Source organism: Alexandromys fortis, unplaced genomic scaffold, assembly GCF_014885135.2.
Source record: "Alexandromys fortis isolate MF-2015 unplaced genomic scaffold, M_Fortis_MF-2015_v1.1 scaffold_15, whole genome shotgun sequence".
Taxonomy (NCBI): domain Eukaryota; kingdom Metazoa; phylum Chordata; class Mammalia; order Rodentia; family Cricetidae; genus Alexandromys; species Alexandromys fortis.
In genome coordinates, this window is record NW_026067911.1 from 2,968,345 (window position 1) to 2,988,845 (window position 20,501).

The window sequence follows — 20,501 nt, forward strand, 5'->3', positions numbered from 1 at the left end:
TCCCTAGTTCTATCCATCACAATTAAGATTTGCATAGGCAACCACCTATCAGGAAGATCAAAATTAGTGCCTAAGAGGAAAAGAGTTGCAATGTCCAATGCTATCATAATGATAGCAAGTAAAAACCACTAACTAAAAGATAAGACGTTGTATAAATAGAGCCATAGCAGACACTAAGGAGTGAGGCTTTCGTGTCTTCCTCATGGGGTCTGCGTCTTTTCGTCATCTGCTTTCAAAATGCAGAACTGTTGCAGGAGTTTCACGGCAAGAAATTGCCTTTTCTCTTTCTGTTCAAAGGACTAGGGCATTCTTTTGAGGCACAGGGGAGGACCCTAAGGACAGGACATATTCACAGGATGGCGAGGACCCTAAGGACGAGACTCCTTCATACAATGGCCTCTCAGTAGTTCCAGGGACCTGTTTTTGCCAGTAAATTGGATGAAAATGCAGAGAAAACTATTTGAAACCACTGCTGAGTTTCAAAATGTTACAGGTTTTGGTAGAACATCTGCATGCAAAGAAAAGGTATAATAAAGGGGCCAGGGGTGTAGATCAGTGAGCACAGTGCACCCCGGACCCACATAAGCCAACCATGGTGGTATACAGCTGCAATCCCGGCACTTGGGGAATGGAACCAGGGCAATCAGGAGATTACGGTCATCGTGGGCTCCAGGAGACCCTGTACAGATGAGGAGCAAAGAACCTCCTAGCCAAGTCAGCCTCGCTGAGTCTGTGTTCTCTGTGTTTCGTCCTGACACCCCTCCCCACAACCCACCAGAAACTTTAATGACTAACAATGAAGTGCACTTCCTCAGCCAGTCAATGTCTGCCAGAACGGGCAGGCACATCCAGAATACACTCACTCCCAGACTTAATGCTGTTTTTATTTATACTGAGAGATCATGCCGACTTTTAGAACAATATCTAAATTCTTTTATCGGTAAATTGTTCTGGAATATTCTTGCCGTATGGGCAAGGCTTGACTGTAATTGTAGCTCATCTCATAGTTCCCAAACCTCTTAGTATAAAATTTATCTGTGCACTCCTGGGGGGACCAAAGGAAAGAGGGTGGTCACTGTGCGTCCTCATTTGTCTCTGGACTGCTTCCACAAGGTTGAATCGCTCCTGCCTAAATGTCATGACATTGATTTCTTTCCTATCCTGACAAGCTTCTAGAAGCAGTCTAGAAACCAGGTATTTGGAAGATTTAATTCATGTGCCATCTTTCTGAGACTTCTTGTTTTGAAAATGGAGACACCGGCAACACCCATGACTTCAACCTTGTAACATAGCTTCCAACGGGTTCCCCGTGCAAATGATCCTGCACAATGCCCTTCTCACCTCACTATTTATAGGACTGGCTGAATTAAGCTGTTTTGAATTAAGAAGTAGTTACATATATTTTTAAAGAGTGTTCATAGACAAACTCTGGCATAACGTTTGTAAAAAGGCGATTTTTAAAAAGGCAAAACATATAACCTCAGGTACAAAAACCACTGCATGTATCAGTGCTTACAATCTGCCTATGACTATTAACCAAAGCATGCAAGATCCTGAATGTAAACCAGCCCACTCCCCCCATGCATGACTGGTGTCATAGGCTGGCTTGCCTTCCCACTCTCCTCAACACGCAGGCACTTCCTAATGTCCCAGCATTTTGTATTGGCTTTTCCCATCTCATCCTGTAGACGCCTGACATCACATTGGCACTGGTTCAAACCCTGTGACTGCCCATCCCAGGCCAGTCATCGGAGGGACCCAGGTACAGACCTGTGTCCTTTCAAACCCATGTGAAGCTTGACAGAGCTAAAACTGTAACCAGGCCATGCAATTGTCTTTGCACAAGAAGCCTTGAGTTCTGAATTCTTAATAATGTGTTTCAAGTTTAGGGGGGGAAATAGGGGAAAAATAGGGATTCTAAATTATGCAAGAAGGTTAGAGTGATGTCAAACACATGGAGATTGCCCTGGGGCAAAGTGGGCATGGGGCCTTAGTTTCCCAGTGGGCTAGTACGTCACAGAGCAGCATGTAAGTTATTGTTCTATTTGCAAGGTCAAGGTCCCTCTCCCTTCAGAAACTAGATTTGATCAACTTGACCAAAAGCATTCAAATTCAGGAATAGGAGATGACTTTTTGGTCAATGTCTTCTCTCTGTTGTTTACTAAAATGCAAGTTTTATGGAAAAAGGCTAGGAAAGGAGAGGATGAAGCTCAGGTTAGTGGGGCTGGCGGTGGCGATGTAGCCCCGCTGGTATAGGGCTTGTCTCCCATGCTCCTCCAAAGTATTCCACTGCTTATGGTGGCACACATCTGTAATCCCAGCAAGTGAGAGGTGGGGGCAGGAAGGTCAGGAATTCAAGGTCATTCTTGGCCATAGGAAGTTCAAGACCATCCTGTGCTGTGTTAAGATACACTGTCTGGAAAATTTAAAAAGACCGTTCTCTAGGTCGTATGTGACGAACAACTTTTTGACTCTTTCATAATCCCCTGTGCCTTTCCGCACACAAACCCAGAGTCTAAACTACGCCTCCCCCACGCAGAGAAAGACCAAGGTGTGGAGACAACACACAGTTAAGAGGAAAGCGACAGGAAATCCAAGTGTGAGGCTTAATAGTTTCTCACGCTGCACACAGCTGCTACAACTGCTCTGGAAACTAGTGCCCCAGCCTAAGAACCTCCTGAGCTAGGAAGAGGGTAGATGAGCATCCCTTAGCGAGACAGAGGGACAGTCCTAGAAAACCTGCACGGAAAATGATCAAAGGTGCAAAACAAGGGAGCCCTTGGTGGCTAAACCGTACCGTGTGCATCACTGAGGTTGTCTCTGCGGATGGGAGGGAAATGGCATGCACACAGCGGTTCACATGGATATCCGCCCTCTCCACTGAGACACACGACTCTCTCAAGGCTTCGGAAAGGATTGTGCCATGTGATCCGTGGGTTCATGACCTGCCATGTTACCATCAGTGAAGACACAAGCCTAAAGTATCAGTCTTTCTGTTCCCCGTCCATCATCTGACCCAAGCCCGCCTCCATCTTCATTACCCAAATTTGTTTACATCAGTTGAACAGAACAACTGATCAATTCAGTAAACTTTTTACAACCTATACGAAGCATTTATTAACAATTTAGAAACATTTCTATCTATTTTGTATACCTATGAATACTGCGTATCTAGCCTGACCTAACAATTGTGTTTTAAGAGAAGTGCCAGGATGCTTTCCTGATTGTGCTCAGTACCTTGAAATCTGGGGGGTTCATTTTCAAGCTGGCATAGGTAACAGAGAAAAACTTAACTTTAAATGTTTACACTGAATTTCTAAATTAATATCAACCCCAAGTTAAGTGATCTATAGTCAACTGACAGCAATGGGGGATTGAATATTATTGGCATACTATAATATTTCTGTGGCATAGTGAGTAACTCGCGGCCTGCTCGGCCATGTAGTAAGCCTCTGTCATAGTCTTTCCCTGCATTGCCTTTTGAAATAAAACTACGATAAAAAAAATAATCACTTATCCTACTGATGTGCTAATTCACTCAGATGACTTATAATTTGCAAATACCAAGCTTGAGGTAGTATGTTTATACTTTATTGAAGGCATGCCTTCTTTTTTCATATTGTTAACCTGTATTTACATTGGCGCGGTTTTAAACTATGTTTCCAAATAAACTTTGTCTGTGGCTTCATCGTCTTTTCAGAACTCTCTCAAGATGGGATTTAGGGTCGGAACCACTTAAAGCCAAGTAGAATCCAACTACTAATGCTTTAGGAGACGCCCTTCCGTTGGGTAGCTCTACATAGACTTTTGCATGAATTATCTGGAAAGCAGGAATGCATTTGTAGATGAACAACAAACCTTGAAAACGGTTTCCTTTGCTAATTTTCTAAGACTAAAATATTTAACCTAAAATTGAAATTTGTGATCTTTTTAAAATAAAGCATTAAAATATGCGCCACTTCAGGGTCTTTTTTAGAGGGCCAGTGAGACAGGAAGCAAGCTGAATGCAGCAGGCTCCACTGCAGGGTAAGACACACCTGGACCCTAACCAGAAAGCGGCACGGGTGCCAAGTGGGAGAACGGGGCAGCGAGGCATTGGGCAGCGAGGCATTAGGTCCCTATTTCCAGGTGATCAGAAAACAGGAGACATGCGGGCTGCCATTCAAACCAGGAACCAGCAAACTGGAGGGGGAGTCAAAGTTAGATTGCTGTGAGTTCATGAACAGAGGAGGCCAAGGCAGCAGGGGCCGGAAGCAAGGAAGTTTTCAGAGATGTCCAACGGGGTGGAGGATCCAGGGAGAGCTTCTCAGAGCAGGGCAAAGGGAAGAGTTCCCCACCCCACCCCGTTCCCCTAGCTGTAAAGTCTGTTTCGCCTGGTTAGGTTGACAGTGATGGTAGCCACATACGTGGGGCCAAGACTGGAGCTCACCCCTCCCCCTCGCCGCTCGCTCTTGATCTCGGGCGGCACTTGGCCTTCCAAAGAGTCAAGCTGGACATTTCCCCCCCTCTTCGCTGCTAGCACACTAATGTGGGGAACTGAAGCTTTAAAGTCTCCTCCACGTTTTAACATCGGTTATTATCCAGAAACGACTGCTTCTCTCTACGTGTATGTAGCACCAGCCATAGAGCTGAGGCATTCTTTATGATTCTGTTCATGTGCATACATGTTCATGTATGTACATGTGGAGGGGGATGCTTGTGGATGTGAAGGCCATAAGTCGACCTTGGGTGTCTTCGTTTTCCCAATTTTAAAGTCTGTTTATGTGTGTTTGACACCTGTGTGTGTGTGGGGGGGGTGTAACAGGTCATTCTGAGGCTTCCTGGCACCGGTTCTGGGAAGGGCCCAATTTTCTAGAAGAGCAGCACTTTAACCTCAACACCATCTCTACAGCTCCCCATCTCTACAGCTCCCTTCCACCTTTTATTTTCCCCACAGCTCCCCAGTTCAGGCCAAAGAGCTCCAGGGCTCCTCATGTCACTGCCTCCCTCCGCAGCACGAGGCTCACATATAAACAGCATCACACCCAGCTTCTATGCAGGTACTGGGAAGCTGAGCTTAGGCCCTCATGCTTGTGCGGAAAGCACTTTCGTGACTGAATTATCACCTTGGCCCCTCATTATTCTTTACAGGTCTCCCTAAAATATGCAGAAATCACTTACAAGTTTGTATTATCATTATTATTATTATTATCTTTAATTCCACAAACACATACTGCTTGCCGACTGGTTGTGTTTTGTTTAGAGTGGTTTGGGTTTGGGTTTGGTTTAGTTGTTTTTGTTTTCGCTGTGCCTTGCACATGCTAAACATGCATTTCTCTGCTGAATACTCCAGCTCTTGGGACTCACACCCATGCATCTTTCACATGTTAAACATGCATTTCTCTACTGAATACTCTAGCTCTTGGGACTCACACCCATGCATCTTGCACATGCTAAACATGCATTTCTCTACTGAATACTCCAGCTCTTGGGACTCACACCCATGCATCTTGGTTTGGCGAGATGATGACTACACCTAGTGCTCTCCTTTGCGGAACTAAACTACTGACCCACAGGAAGCTGCAAATCTGAATTTGCTCACTTTAGATGGGTGTAGATGCTCCCTCGGTCCAACCTGCTGACCTGTCTGGACACGATCCCAGGAGGTATTGCCTCTCTGCCATTTACCCAAGGGACTCCATGTCCCCCGCTTTCCCCACTGGTAATTTTACCCCTCCATAGTTGATTATTGCAAATGAAAGAGGAGCAAAGTGTGGCCAAGTGGGAGAAGGTCCCCTGGATTCAAAGCTAACTAAAAGGCAAAGCTGACCCTCAGACCTGCCAAGCCCAGCCCAGAAAAGAGGTAGTTTCAGAGAAACAGCCAAGGTGATAACTAAAATCTACTTTTGATTTAAAATTGAAAGTCAAAATCATTCAGATAGTGTGATGCACACCCATAATCCCGACACTCAGGAGGCTGGGGCGCGAGGACTGCGGGTTCAAGGCCAGCCTTCATAGCCAGACCCTGTCTCAAAAAACAAAACAAACAAACAAAAGAAGAAGAAGTAAAGGCAAAGTGACTAGAACGACTGCCATCCTATTGATTGACAGGGCTGATTGTTGATCTGGCTGGCTAGTGGTGTCCTCTCCTCCCTCACTGCATTGATTGACAGGGCTAACCTTGATCTGGCTGGCTACTGGTGTCCCCTTCCTCCCACACTGCACTGTGCATCTCCCTCCCAGTGCTACACACTCAACCTCCCTCAAATAGAGAAAGATCACGTTGGCCATGTCCCTGCATTCCCCTGCTAGAAGTGCCAAGCAAGCTCTCAAAAAAGAGAGTAGAACATCTTCTTGGCATAACACACACTTACAGAGTCTGACCCCATAAAAGGATGGCTACGAAAGGAAAATGTACAATGGTAAGGGTCTGAAAGTGATGACTCTGTCCTCCTGAAATGGTCAAAATTGATACCAGTTAGACTAATTTCATTCAAATAGAAAGAAACCCAGTAATTTTGTTAATTTAACTACATAAATATTTTACAGCTCTCTCTCTCTCTCCAAATACCCAAGGCTTTTCCAGCCAACCTGTCTCCCTCTGGGCGACAAGGCTTGAGTTTTGCTTCTATCTCAGAGAAAGGTAAATCTGGGGATAGAGGGAGCCACTTGCTAGCGCTGTCTCTCCGCCCCCATTTCCCCATTTCTATGACTCATCTACACCAGCCCCCACTCTGGCATAAGATCCCACCCCACTCACCTGCTCAAGCACATAGGACCTGCAACTCTTCCATTGTTTCTTCGCCAGCCTCAAAAGTTGGTTTGTGCCAGGCAGTGGTGGTGCACACCTTTAACCCCAGCACTTGGGCGGCAGAGGCAGGAGGATCTCTGTGAGTTTGAGACCAGTCTGGTCTACAGAGCTAGTTCCAGGACAGCTAGGGCTGTTAGAGAAACCCTGTCTCAAAACATCCCCCCCCCAAAAAAAAAATGTTGGTTTGCTATTTGCCCACCTCCTTTCTCACTTTGAAAACTAACGCCTTCTCTTGGCCCTATGCCACACACAGCCCACGTATCAGCTACCACCCACTTCTCTCCTAGGAACAAACACCCTGACGTTTCCTGTGTTTAAAGTCTGCAGTTCCTGTCTTCACACCTCCTTTCTGTCTTTGCTCTCATATCAACCCGCCTAGACAGGAGACAGGCCTAACCTTCAGTCACATGGATCACTGCTCTACTGAAGACCTTTCAAGTTCTAGACTCTGGAGTCTTGCCGCCAGCCCCTAGGACAGCTGGCCTCCCTTTGACCTCCTGGCCCATCATGCTCACTCCCTTCTCTCCAGCTTTGCTAACCCTTCGTCACTCATATGACAGAGCAGCTAGGCCACCCCTGGAGGCCTCTGCGCCAGTCCCCCCAAACACCCACCTGAAGGGCTTCTGCTTCTGCAAGTCTTGGTCTTTGATCTCTTATCACAATGCCACCCCATCCCTGGGCACCCCGTTTATCAGCCCCCGTGCCCTGCCCCATGCTCCCACAGTATTTCAGATCTTTCTATACATCACGGAACATTACTGATTTTGTACATTTAGCATCTGGTGTTGCTAGGAAACTAATTCAACAAGGAGCCCATCTACTTTATCTACAGACACGCTGTAAGCAAAATGACACATAGAACATGGTAGATGTTTGTTTACTGTGTGAAGCAGAGAATGCACAGATTAACCAGCCAGCTGGCTAAATGAAAATCTCCAGGAGAGTGTGTTCAGAAAGCATCATTAATCGTGGTGTAACATTTATTTTTAAAACTACCTTGTACTAAAACAAGGGCTCACAAGTCCCCTTAGGTTCCAAGGATCATTCGGGCTAATGTGGTGTCCCGTGTCCACCAAGCTGTCGTATGCTCTTCATAGCTCATCTGAAGAATCACTGGACGAGGAGAAATAGAGTCACACTTCAGCAAGTCAAGCGAAAGGGGTCTGATGTGGAGCCTGAATACTCCATCCCCGGACACACTACCTCCCTACTACCCTACTTTTAAAGTGACTGGCCACCTGTGAAGACAAATTTCACCTTTTCCTATTGTATTTTCCCACTCTGACTGAAGTCTGTCGCTATCTTGGAAAAGCAGAGCTAGCCATTCAATAGCATGGAGCTGAATGACGAGAAGGGCGGGTTCTGCTGAGGCGTGAGGGGATGAAGCAGTAGCTGCTAGCTTGGAAGCATTTTTCTCTGAACCATGTGCCAACCCTTGCCCCTCTCACCAAAACAATGGCCTGACACTGAAGTCAGGCAATGAGTAGGACTTCCAAAACACAGAGGTTCACTCTTTCAAAACTTTGGAGCCACAGAGAGATGTATTTTCAAACTGTAACATACCCTGTGTGCTAAGCAAAACAATGTCCCCAACCCTAAAGACATTACTGATGTCTACACTCCAATATCTGTGCGTTATGTGTTGTCTGATACAGCCAAAGGAATTCTGTAGATGTGATCAAATTAAAGGTTTTTGTTCGTTGGCACAGGGTCTCTTGGAATCCAGGCTGGACTCTGTCCATACTGCTGAGTGCTCGGACTCCCGATCCTCTCATTTCCAGTACCCAGCTGTTGAGGTCACAGGAGCGTACTGAGGTTAAGGACTTAGAGGTGGGAGTGGTCTAAATTAGCACAGTAAGGTAATGCCACCCGCAGAGTTCCTGTAAGAGGAAGCAAGTGATCCGCTCAACAGACACGTGAGCATGCCTGTTATCAAAGCTCTCAGGACCCTGCCAACTTTAAAATTTAAAAAAAAAAAAAAATGAGATAATTCTCAAAACCACAGGAACAAATTCTTCCTGTCCCAGGGTTTTAGCCTCATGGGACAAATGAGTGGGTGTGTTGCTTTAAACCACGTTTGTGACAATGTGCTCTAGTAGTAGCAGGGAACTTAGGCACAATAGAAGCATAGTGTCAGGCCAGACTCCTGATATAACACATTCACTCTGCTCCTGCCACTAGAGGGCCAGGACCAGCGTCTCTGTGTGTGACTGGATAACCAACAGGGAAAGTCCAGACCTTAGCTTCCTGGACCGCCACCATCCCAACCCTCCATCAAGGTGCTGACATCTGTGGGGGATGGGGACCAAGGCTGCCTGGTCACATCAATAAGCCCCTGTCAATCAAGCATGGTCTCGAGTTCCCCATTCACCCCTGACGTCACCAGTTTATTCGGCATTTTTTTTTTTCAAATGAAAAATAAACAAGAGTCATAAAGGGACCTGAGTTTGTGAGAATAGCTTTTAATTTAAAACTATCAAAGCAATAAATTATCCATCTCTTCCCATCACAGGCGAGTACTCTCCCAAACACTTGAAGTAATTTCCACACCAACCGTGACTAGTGCAAAATAAATAAATACCAAGTCTTCCGGCAACCAGCAAAGATGCTGGGCAGGCGGGCACGGGTCGGGCTCAGCCTCTGCCCAAGCTGAGGAGCACTGAGCTCCCTGAAGCCTTCCCACTTGCCCAGCTGTGAACAGACCGCACGACACCCAGGGAGGGGAATAGAAGAGAATGTTGCCTGAGGAGAAGGCAGTATGCTCAAACCCCTGCTATAGCTCACATCCACAGCACCCTGAGGATGCTGGGAAAGCAGGCACTAATCCACAGGGCAGCTCCAAAGCAAGGGTGAAGAAAGGCCATTGCGGATACACTACTCTTGTCGCTAAACTGGGGAGATGTATTTTTTTAAAAAAGCAGAAAAGGCTTTTATTTCTGGGGCTTGTTTGGGACTTGTGTGTTCCCAATATGTTGCTTCCATTTGGAGCCTCTGTAAAATTCTCCTCTTGCACGTGGGATTTCACTGCCCACCTCACAGTGTGGAGCACTAATGGAAGGGCCATTAGCCACGGAACCAAATGTCTCATGAGCCACACTAGGAACAGATGGCCATGGAGTGGAACTAATTTAAATATTAAATTACTGTTACATTTAACCCATGTATCCCCCATCATTTGCAATCGATATGAGATAGTCATACTGTTTATTCAATCCTTCAAATGTTAGTATGCATTTTATATACGCAGGACAATCTGAGTATAGACTGGCCAAATCCCACCACCCTTTAGGGCTACAAAATCTTCCACAAACTCTAAGAACGATTTATTGAGTAGATGTGCTGATTAAGTTTTCTTTGTTTTTGTTAATTTGACCCAAGCTCTGGTCATCTGGTAAGAGGGAACCTGAACTGAGAAAATGCTTCCAATAAGATTAACTTGTGGGCAGGCCTATGGGATATTTCCCCCCATTAGTGCTTGCTGTGGAAGGGCCCAGCCCACTGTGGGTGGCGCCTCCCCTAGGTTGTGTAAGAAAGCAGGCTGAGCAAGCCACTGGGAACAAGCCAGTGAGCCGCAGCCCTCCATGGTCTCTGTCTCAGTACTTATCTTCAGGTTGTTGCCTTGAGTTTCTACCCTGGCTGCCCTTCATGGCGGCTGTAAGTTACAGTGCAGTAAGTCCTGTCCTCCCCACGGTGCTTTTGGTCATGGTCTTTATTACACCAATGAAAAGCAATCGTGGACAAGAGAAAACCCTGGTGGCATCAGGTAGGCGGTCTTACCCACTAACTTAACAATACGGACCTTGTCCTGCCACCTGGGAGTTTTTACCTAACAGGCAGAAGCACACGTCTCTAACCCACCCTCTGTTCTGCCCAAGTCTCCTGGCAGCTCTTCACGGGATCTAAGGACCCAGGGTGAGACTCAGCAGCTGTGGTGTCTGCGATGACAAAGACAGACTTTCCAGGACAGATATCTTTGTCAGCACTGATGTGGGCACCGAGGCAACCTTCAGGGGAACTGAAATTTTAAAATAATTTCCACATTAGACTCACTCTGAGACTTTTCCAAGCAGGTGCCATAAACGAACTGCTTCTTTTGCTTTGGAGTGGGACAGTCACAAGGGGCACAAGACTGAGAAGTTGTGGGGAAATGGGATTACCAAGGGAAACAGAGCAGGAGCAGAAATGAGGTGTTAACTCACGATGACGGCTCCTACAAACGAATAACGGCAGACTCAGACACCCGAGCTTCCGGTTGCCACAGCTCAAGTCTGATTTGGGTTGTAATCACAGAAAAGTGAAAGTAAACCATGGCTGTAGGACATGTACTACCAGGGACTTCCAGATTGTCTGGTCTAACCTCCTGGTCCGCAGACAAAGGCCCATAGAGGTAGAATGGCTCCAGCAGATCACACTGAGAGGCAACGCCAGGATGTAAGCCTAATTATGAGTCTGCAGCTCAGGTAATGGGAGCCCAGAGGGACGCAGGGGAGAGAGCAGGCACATTCTCTTGTAGGACTGGGACAACAGGCCAGGCAATTCCAACATACTGAAGCAACGTTGATATAAAATGTCATTAAAATATGATTCTTCCCAGCTTCTTTTCATTTAGAAGAAAAAGAAAATTCCATCTGTACCAAACTGGATTTCTGATTAGTTATTTGGGTATTTAGACCAAGCGACAAAACAGAAACTTTGACCCATTTTTCCAAAGACATCTTTGGAGTCTACACAAATGGATATCAAAAGATATTTACAGAAAGAAAGTTCTGTCCTTCACACAGACGCCTACACGCAGAGAGAGAGCCACACGATCACCCTGCCACATCTCACCCGGAAGACTCCTGGCAGGGGGGTCAGCAGACAGAGCCCACACACTGTTCCAGATGTAGCCACACACATGTCCTGTCTACACACATGTGTAAAGTAAGTGGTACATCCCACTGCTATCCAAAGAAGGTTGGCATACCAGGAGACACATGCAAGCACATTGCTAACAAAAAGCCACTGCTCACGCCAGTGCGCCCAGCTCCCAATATGAAGAAAAAACGCATACGTAAAACCTTGCCATAAAATAGCCCTTGTGTTTGTGAGGCAGGGGGAGAGGCAGCCAGGATACACTTTTTTGAAGTATGCCTCGGCATCAGAAGGGGTTCATTTGCTTAATCTACCTAATGAAATTAAGTAGTTTATAGCCTAAAATCTTTAATGTGGATTTTATACCATTGATGTTGCAAAGTTTTTATAAAATTTTTATTTTTGTTCAAAATATACATGCTATCTGTGACCACATTTGAATTCAAACCTCCAGAGAGCTTCCTACCCCGACAAAAGGCCTTGCTTTGTAACAATGCAAACCAGCCCCTCATGAGGCTGTTCAGGGCCATTATTCTATGACGTGTGGCCCTACAGGGAGGCTGCTTAGTGTGGAAATTCCCATGGGGTGAATGGGGGGACAGAAAGGGACATACATAACAGAGACTTAGGGTCTTGGAATCAAACGTAGAAGGGGCCTCAGGAGGACAGTGTTGTGGAGAATTACTGCATCGTGTGCTCCCTCCTTCTGCCACGTCATTTGATCCCAGATGGAAACCGCATCAGCTAAGTCCAGAAGGCAGGCTGTGAGCTCTCCCGGAGCCTACCATGTTCTGCCTTCTGCTCTCTGGGAAGGTTCCTGATCAAAGCCTGCTAGAAAGAGGAGTATGTTGCCTCACCACCGTGCAGATGAGGAGAATGAGGCACACATAAAAGGGAGGATTTGCCAAGGCCCATAGCCAGTTGAGGCAGTACCCAGGATTCCAGGCCTCTGGCCCCAGCTTCACATCCCAGGCTTACAGTACACATGACCTTCCTTGAGACAGGGCCCCGGCTTACCAGAACCCTGGCTGTTCAAACTCATCACACGTTAACCCTGTGCCTCTGCTGTACTCAGCCCAGTCGGTTCTACTTCTTTTCTGCAGTTTCTAGAAAGATCAAACAAGTCCATATGAAACAGGCAGAGAAAAGTCGTTTGTCCCTTGATCGACTAGTCTGAACTAGAAACTCCAGAGACCAGGATTCGGTGAAAAGCAGAAAGCAAATGACCACGAGCTCAGTCCTCTCCAGGGCACACCCAGAGCTCCGCTCTGCTCTCGGGCTGCAGCTAAGACCTGGAAATGACCGGGTTGAAAGGACAGCTGTCCAGATGTTACAAGAGCGTCTCTGCAGCTCACATCTTTAAAGTGCCCATGGTCACACTGTGGGTCACAGCAGATAGGCAGCAAGGGCAGAGACTGGCCCCAGAGGAAAAGAGAAGGGAAAATATAAGAAAGTTCAGAGACCAGAAAAGCAGACAAACCAAGGGCATTTGACACGACCCAGGAGTAAGCTTAAGGGACCAGTTAGCTCACTACAGATGAACTCAGAACTTTGAGGGAGCACACTGCTGAGGAAGAGAAGCCGTCTGCCTTTGACAGAGCTCAACAGAACAAGACGTGGACACCTGACATGGATGTCAAGAGGCACAGACACACATGGATGCCAGACAGCACTGAGAGGCCACAACACAGCCCTTTGTACTCCTAAAACCCAAGTGGGGAACTAATCTTTAACAACTGTTCCTGAGTTATTGGTTTGTTAAAATGTTTGCCTGCCTTTTCCAAATACACCTAAGAGCAACTGTTCAGCCTTTGAACAACAACCATCAGAGTTCTGGTGAACTACAAAGGTCACACACACACATTCTCACACACACTCATACAGTGTACTATTAAGTCTGATATGATTTAAATTAAAAATAGCTTCCATTGCAGATGTCCTAGTACACATAGCTGGGTCAGAAATTGTTGTGGGAAATGAAAACATGATGCCACAAATAAAAACCAGCCCAGGTTTTGATTTCCTGTTTGGGGGCATTTTTTTTTTCACGGAAGGTGAGGCCCCACCACTGACCCCCAAAGTAGAAAAGAGGGAAGGACACTCCGTATCTGATGTGCCGGTGGCCGGTGTCTTTGTTTCCATCACCTACTCCCTGAACAGTGACAAAAGTCGCTACAACAGAGGATTGCCACCAACAGAAACTTCTTCCCAGTTCTTCTCCAGAGGGTGTCGAGTGGAGTGACCACGCTCTTGAAAGACGCAGTAAGTAGCCATGAAGTCCCCTGCATCCGGCTGTCCTGACTTTTTTCCTTTCCTTTTCTTTTTTCTTTTTTCTTTTTCTTTTTTTCTTTTTTTGGCAAATTAAAAAGGTGTATGGCTTCTTGTCGCCAGCTCTTGTGAGGTTTAGCTTGGTATCCTACGGTAAAAGTACATATATCCCAGGTCTTTGGGGGGCCGTTCTGAGGCACAAACTTTGTGGTCGTTGTAGATCACCCACCTGAAAACAAAGACAGAAGCACGTGGTGTCAGCAATGCGCACGACGCAGACAGACAGCATTGTACACTGTGGAGCAGAGGCCTCGGCAACTCGGATGCTCCACCGTGGCCATGGCCCAACCACTGCATAAGAGGAATGGGATTTTGCAGAAGAACTCCCCACCCCCCAGATCTCTCCTTCAGACAGGGTTTCTTAAGCATATTTGGAAAGGGCAGGCAAACATTTTAACAAACCTATAACTCAGGAAGAGTTGTTAAAAATTAGTTCCCCACTTGGGCTTTTTCTCCAGGCTGGCCTCTAACTTTGACAGGTAGCCCAGGATGCCCTCAAACCGTGCACCACTCTTGGGTTATGTGGTGCTGGGCTGGGGACTGAGCCCGGGACCTTGTGCCTGCTCCACAACAGTCCACAAACTCAGCCACAGCCCTGCTTTCTGGTTCCTGAATTCAATATAAAACTAGTTACTAAAATGTACTGGAATTCTTCAAATGTTAAAATTCTTTGTGAAAACCCATAAAGAGCCTCAAAAAGCAATCCAAGAATTATATACAGTGATGTATATTTAAGTCTTGGTATAGAACATCCTAAAATCCAGAAATAAACATGTCTCAGTAAAGTATTAAATAACTGTGAACATTTCCTCCAAGAACATTTGATAAAGAAAGAAAATAATCACAATATAGTATGAAGACATAATATGGATGAATAATCACAATTTAATTCGGAAAAGTCACGCAGGTTATATTAGTAATGTATGTATATGTACATGCATATACATATATGTAAACAACAATAATTAATCAATAAGGGGCCAAGAATTTGAAAGGGAGCAAGGAGGGGTATGTGGGAAGATTTGAAGCAAAAAAAAGGAAGGTAGACACTATAATCTCAAAAATTTTTAAAGTAAAAAAAAAAACACAAATTCTAAGAAAACAAAAACAAAAAGGATACAATTCCCTGCACATACTTTAAGGTGGAAGTTCAAGTGCATAAATATGTATATATGTAAGAGTGTGTGTATGTATGTGTGCCCTCCCCCAAAGACACCACCAAAATGTAAAAACAAAGAAAGACATCAACATATAGAAAATGGTCATCCTTAAGCTTACAAAACACATGGTTTTTACATTGTTTTGTTCTGTGCTAATTTGTAATGATTTCTCTACTTAAGCCACTCAATGAGGTCATCATGTATGTAAGTTCCTACGTAAAAAAAACAGATCATCCATTTTCAACATGAGGTGCATTTAGGTTCATCTACACTACAGACCAAAGGTCTCTCTCTCTCTCTCTCTCTCTCTCTCTCTCTCTCTCTCTCTCTCTCTCTCTCTCTCTCTCTCTCTCTCTCTCTCTCCCCTAGTCTGCTGCTGCTTGTCCAAAAATGGTGCAGGTCCTCTGCTATAGAGGGAGCCAAAGATTTGAAAGGCAGTCTCAGCTGTTCACGGGATGAGGCTCTGTATCCCAAGTCAATGGGATGGGGAGTTTGGAGCAAATCCAGGCCAGTAGAAGTTGGCAGTTGGGCAACTTGCAAAACCACTGTCTTGGGTCAAATCAGACCCGCAGCCATTACTGCCTTTTCTCTATGCTGTGTCCCCTTCTACATAACGGTATGTTAAAAACGGCTTCATTTTCACCAGCCTCTTGAATTTGTTTTTATCCTATTTCCAATCACAGATCTGTGTTCTTTGCTTGACTCTACTGATCAAGTTAAGAAGCTAAAATTAAAAGACATGGAAAAAAGAAGGAGGAGGAGGAGGAAAAGTAAAAAGAAAAACAATTGAATCTGTATGGGAACTAACCATCTAGGTCACAGGAGACATGGGTGAAAGGTCAACACCCTACCTGGGTGGGCAAGTGTATGTGTTGTGCCAGTGTCCATGTGATATGAACAAGCTAGAAAGCCCACCGCAGGCTAGAGCAGGGAACTGAAGGAAGGGCACCCAAGGAGCAGGTCTGAGGTTAGACCACCTCATTCCTACCTCATCACAAACCTCCAAGTTTGACTCAAGAAGCTAACATCTAGGTTGCCATGCAACAAAGCACCTAAGGTAGAATACAGGTTACCTGGCTTAATCAGGCAAACAACAAATAACTCAGTAACATAAATATGTTCGTGTAATATTGCAAACAGGCAGTGTTAGAAACACACTTAAATAAAAGTGTTATTTTTAAAACTTAAATTAACCAAGCAGCTGTGTTCTCTTGTAAAAAATCCCCTTATTCTATGGAGGTTCCAAACACAGCCTACCTTATGCTGTACTGCACCTTTATCTGGGAACTTCACCTTGGCGCAATAAAGTGAACATCAGTTCCAGCATACCTGATGACTAGCTAACCTGAGCCTCAGGGGTTGGATTTGTAAAACAGTTAAGCATACAACCTATCAGGCACACAGGTATGCCTGTAATCCCAGCACTCAGGAGGCTGAGGCAAGTGAATATTAGTTCAAGACCACCTGCTCTACATCGTGAATTCCAGGTCAGCCAAGGCTGCACAGCAAGACCCCTGTCTTAAAAAAAAAAAAAAAGTAAAAACCAGAAATAACATAGAAAATACTTGTGAAATGGCTGAACCCAGGAGGAGCTCAATACCACAGCTATCTACTTCCTTTCCAAAAGAAAAAAAAAAAAAAAAGACTCACCGTCCCTCCTTTTTGATATGGCAAACATAATGGCCACACATTGTAGATGTTCCCATGTGACTGATGAAGGCAAATAACTCGTACACTAGGGAAGAGAAAACAGTTCAGTTAGAAGGCAGCAGTCAAAAACCCAATATGCTTCTAAGCAGAACCTGGACTGAACAGGAGAGCTATTGACCCTCTAGACTCACAATTCAAGCCAGTTAACCATGCTACATTGACCATATGTGTGAGAGCACACACACACACACACACACACACACACACACACACTGATATGGAATCTCATCAGGAATAAAGTACGGCAAACAAACACTGCAGATGCAGGGTTAACCCCCACCTCCTGCCTGCCCCACCCTGCATCACCCCTGCAGCAAGCTTTCAGCTCTGAAAGACTTATGAGGGTGAAAAAGTTGCGCCATCTTTTAGGGCCTGTTTCTATCACCGAGTTTGAAGAAAACAGAAAAGAGAGGAAGCGGAGGGGAGGGGAGGAGAAGGGAGGGGGAAATATTCCTATGTGAGTAGGAAGCATAAGTATGGGCTGGCACATCCATTTCTATGGCTCAACTTTTTATTATATTTTTACGGAAATAAGAAGGTTCTGGATCCAGCTTCATCTCACCCTTCTCTTCCCTACTCTCCCACTTGTATTTTACCTGTTGACCAAAATTCCCCTTCCCCAAATACTTGTCCCTGGACATAACCTCTTGGCTGCCCAGATGCCACACTCGTGGTCTCCCATCTGCTGGCACCCCCTCATCTCCTTACCTACCAAAGTAGTGCCTGCAGCTTTGGTATCAGATATTTGGGGTTTTTTTTTTTTTTCCTCAACCCAGACATTCTCTTTCTGGTTAATCCCATCCAGTCTTCTGAAGCAAATGTTATTGCTTTCACAGTTTTGTTTCTAGAAAGCTAATCATTCATATATAGCATAAAACTTTGGGCATGGGGGGAGCATGCCTGTAATCCCAGAACTCAGGAGGCTGAGGCAGGGAGATACAGATTTTGAAATGAAACCCTACCTCAAAAAGAAGAAGAAAGAAAATGAAGCAACAGCTAATCCTGAATTTTGTACCTTGCTTATTTCCAGCAACCTTGCAGTGCATACTTGTCAGTTCTTACGGTTTTCTACAGGTAAGGCCATGTCACCCAGATGCCTTTTATTGGGTTGAAGAATTTCCTTCTATCACCAGTTGGTTGAGTTTCTCCTCAGCCTTACCATCTCAATCGATGGCAAGTTCATTCTTCTACTAACTTACATCAAAAACCTTGGTGTCTCTCTTGTTCCTTGTATCCAACCAAATCATTAGCATCATCTCCTTCCAAACACATCCAGAACCCTGTCACGACACCCTCCCCTACTCATGCTCCTGGTCCATGTCACCATCACCATTCTCAACACTGGTTACAAGTGTCTTAACTGACCTCTGTCCCACCCCTGTCTCTGATGACCTGGGCTATTTATTTATTTATAAACCTCATACCCACATGTAAATTTGGATATAAGCTGGTAAATCAATATTAATAGAAAATTTATTATCAACTGCTATGTTTCATTTGCTATCATATTGACCGGCTGAAATGTAATCCTAGTTTAGAAAGCAGACTAGGAAAATGATGTAGATTAATTCTTTTGAACATTATGAAGATGTGTTCCCCTCATTAGTTTAATAAAGAGCTAACTGGCCAATAGCTAGGCAGGGAGAGGTTAGGCTGGAGAACCAGACTGAGAGAATGCTGGAGGAAGGTAGGGTTACCAGCCAGACACAGAGGAAGCAAGAGATGATCTTGCCATGCTAAAGAAAGGTATTGAGCCATGTGGTAGTACATAGACAAGAACTATGGGTTAATTTAAGATGTAAGAGCTAGTCAATAACAAGCCTAAGCTATCAACCAAGCGTTTAAAATTAATAGTAATTCTTTGCGTGGTTATCTGGGAGCTGACTGGAGGGACAGAATCTTCTACCAACAGACAAAACGGTTGCAATGGTTATACCTGGAATTCAATTTTCAAAAAAAGGATCCAGAGATTTTACATTTGTCTGTCCTTCTCTGATCTTCCCTCCCACCCAAAGAAGCCACTCTGCCTCAGGAGGCAGGAAAGGCTATGGGGGGAACCTTTCCTTAACCAGGTAGTTTTTTAAAGCAAACCTCTTTGGAATAATTTCATATCAAATACCAAATCTTCAGCTGAAGAGACACAATGCTGTTGTCCCCAAGTGCAGTTCATGAAGAGAGAACACAACTCCCCAAGGCTTATTCCACCACAAAACAACTGTTTCCTGAAGAGTAAGTTCTGCAGTTCAATTAGAGCATGAAGAAGCACTCCCCAACCCAAGTCAGGACCACCTCAGTGTCACATTGTTCGTACCCCCACATAGCAGAATGCCCAGCTGAAGAAGACAGACAAACCCACATGTTATCAATAGAGCCACACCATTAACTCCTGTCTTAGATCTCCAATGCTTTGATAAAATACCATGAGCGAAAGTAACTTGGGGTGAGAAGGGTTTAGTCTACCTTACAATTCTCAAGTCACAATCCATCATCAAAAGAAGTCAGGGCAATAACTCAAGGCAGGAACCTAGAGGCAGGAACTGAAGCAGAGGCCATGAAGGGTGCTGCTTACTGGCTTGCTCAATACGGTTTACTCAGCCTGCTTTCTTATTCCACCCAAGGCCACCTGCCCAGAGATAGCAATGCCCACAGTGGGATGGGCCCTCCCACATCAATCAAGAAAATGTACTACGAACTTGCCTACAGGCCAATCCTATAGAGGCATTTTCTCAATTAAGATTTTTTTCTTCCCAAATGACCTTATTATATGTCGGGTTGACATAAGATTAGCCAACACTGTCCCCAGAGGTACTTTCCCCCCTTCAGTTAAGAACTAAATGTATGTGTATACTCAGAATCATAGTAAAATTAAAGTATGTACATACATTCAGAATCTTAAAAATAAAATTTTGAAGTTTAGCATGAATCATGGTCTTATAATTTAAATTAACTGTGTTTATCAATATAAACAACTTCTCCATGCATTATTCAAAAGCTCCTGCTAGGGACTGACAGAAAAAGAGAGAATCTCTTTCAACACATTTGCAGAAGGCAAGTAGGTAAGCAATGCCAATTAATGTTGTTTTCAAAAAAGACTGAAACGAGTAGGGCCAATGGGAAAGCTACTTGGTTCTTCTCTAAGTCCCCTGAAATCCCGTTCCAAACAACAGCCTCGTCATGCACATTCCTCATAAGCAGGGAGAAAAGGCAGCTTGAGGCCAAACTAAATGGCTCAGAAATGCTGACTTTCGACAAAGAAACATTCAAAGTCCCTGGAACAATATGAGGTACCTGACCCAATGCTACGCCCTCCATCCCAAGAGAAGCAGCTAAATGGTCAGCCTCAAATTACATGTGAAACAAGTACTCTCCTCCCCACAAAACCTGCTCTGGTTCAACTTTATGAAAACTATCTCAGCCTTTCAAATAAGGAAGGGTTGTTTGGTTTTTAATATCAGATGATGCCACCACCATCCCCAATCCATGGAACACCAATTGTACTCTATACCACTGTTCTTCGAGAAAGCATCTGTCAGGAAAATTCCACAGAAGTTCAAAGGGAAAAGAGACTGACAGCATTTGAATGTCATTGGCGTAAAGGCCACCCTGAGATCACCCACAAGATAGAGATTCCATGAGTCGAAGCCCACCCTGCAGCTGCT

The 20,501-nt window shown here is 45.0% G+C and overlaps 1 protein-coding gene across 4 annotated transcripts in view; it reads right to left on the minus strand.

Moving 5' to 3' along the window:
• Positions 1–9,252: 9,252 nt before the first annotated feature.
• The window catches only part of Usp13 (ubiquitin specific peptidase 13), a 117,371-nt gene continuing 106,122 nt past the window's right edge, over positions 9,253–20,501 (minus strand). For all 4 annotated transcript variants that reach the window (XM_050138372.1, XM_050138374.1, XM_050138373.1 and 1 more), the window contains 2 exons: positions 16,783–16,867; positions 9,253–14,141 (listed from right to left, as the gene is read on the minus strand). In XM_050138372.1, coding sequence (XP_049994329.1) covers positions 14,048–14,141; positions 16,783–16,867 — 179 coding nt within the window. In that variant the 3' untranslated portion in view covers positions 9,253–14,047. The remainder of the gene's footprint in view (positions 14,142–16,782; positions 16,868–20,501) is intronic.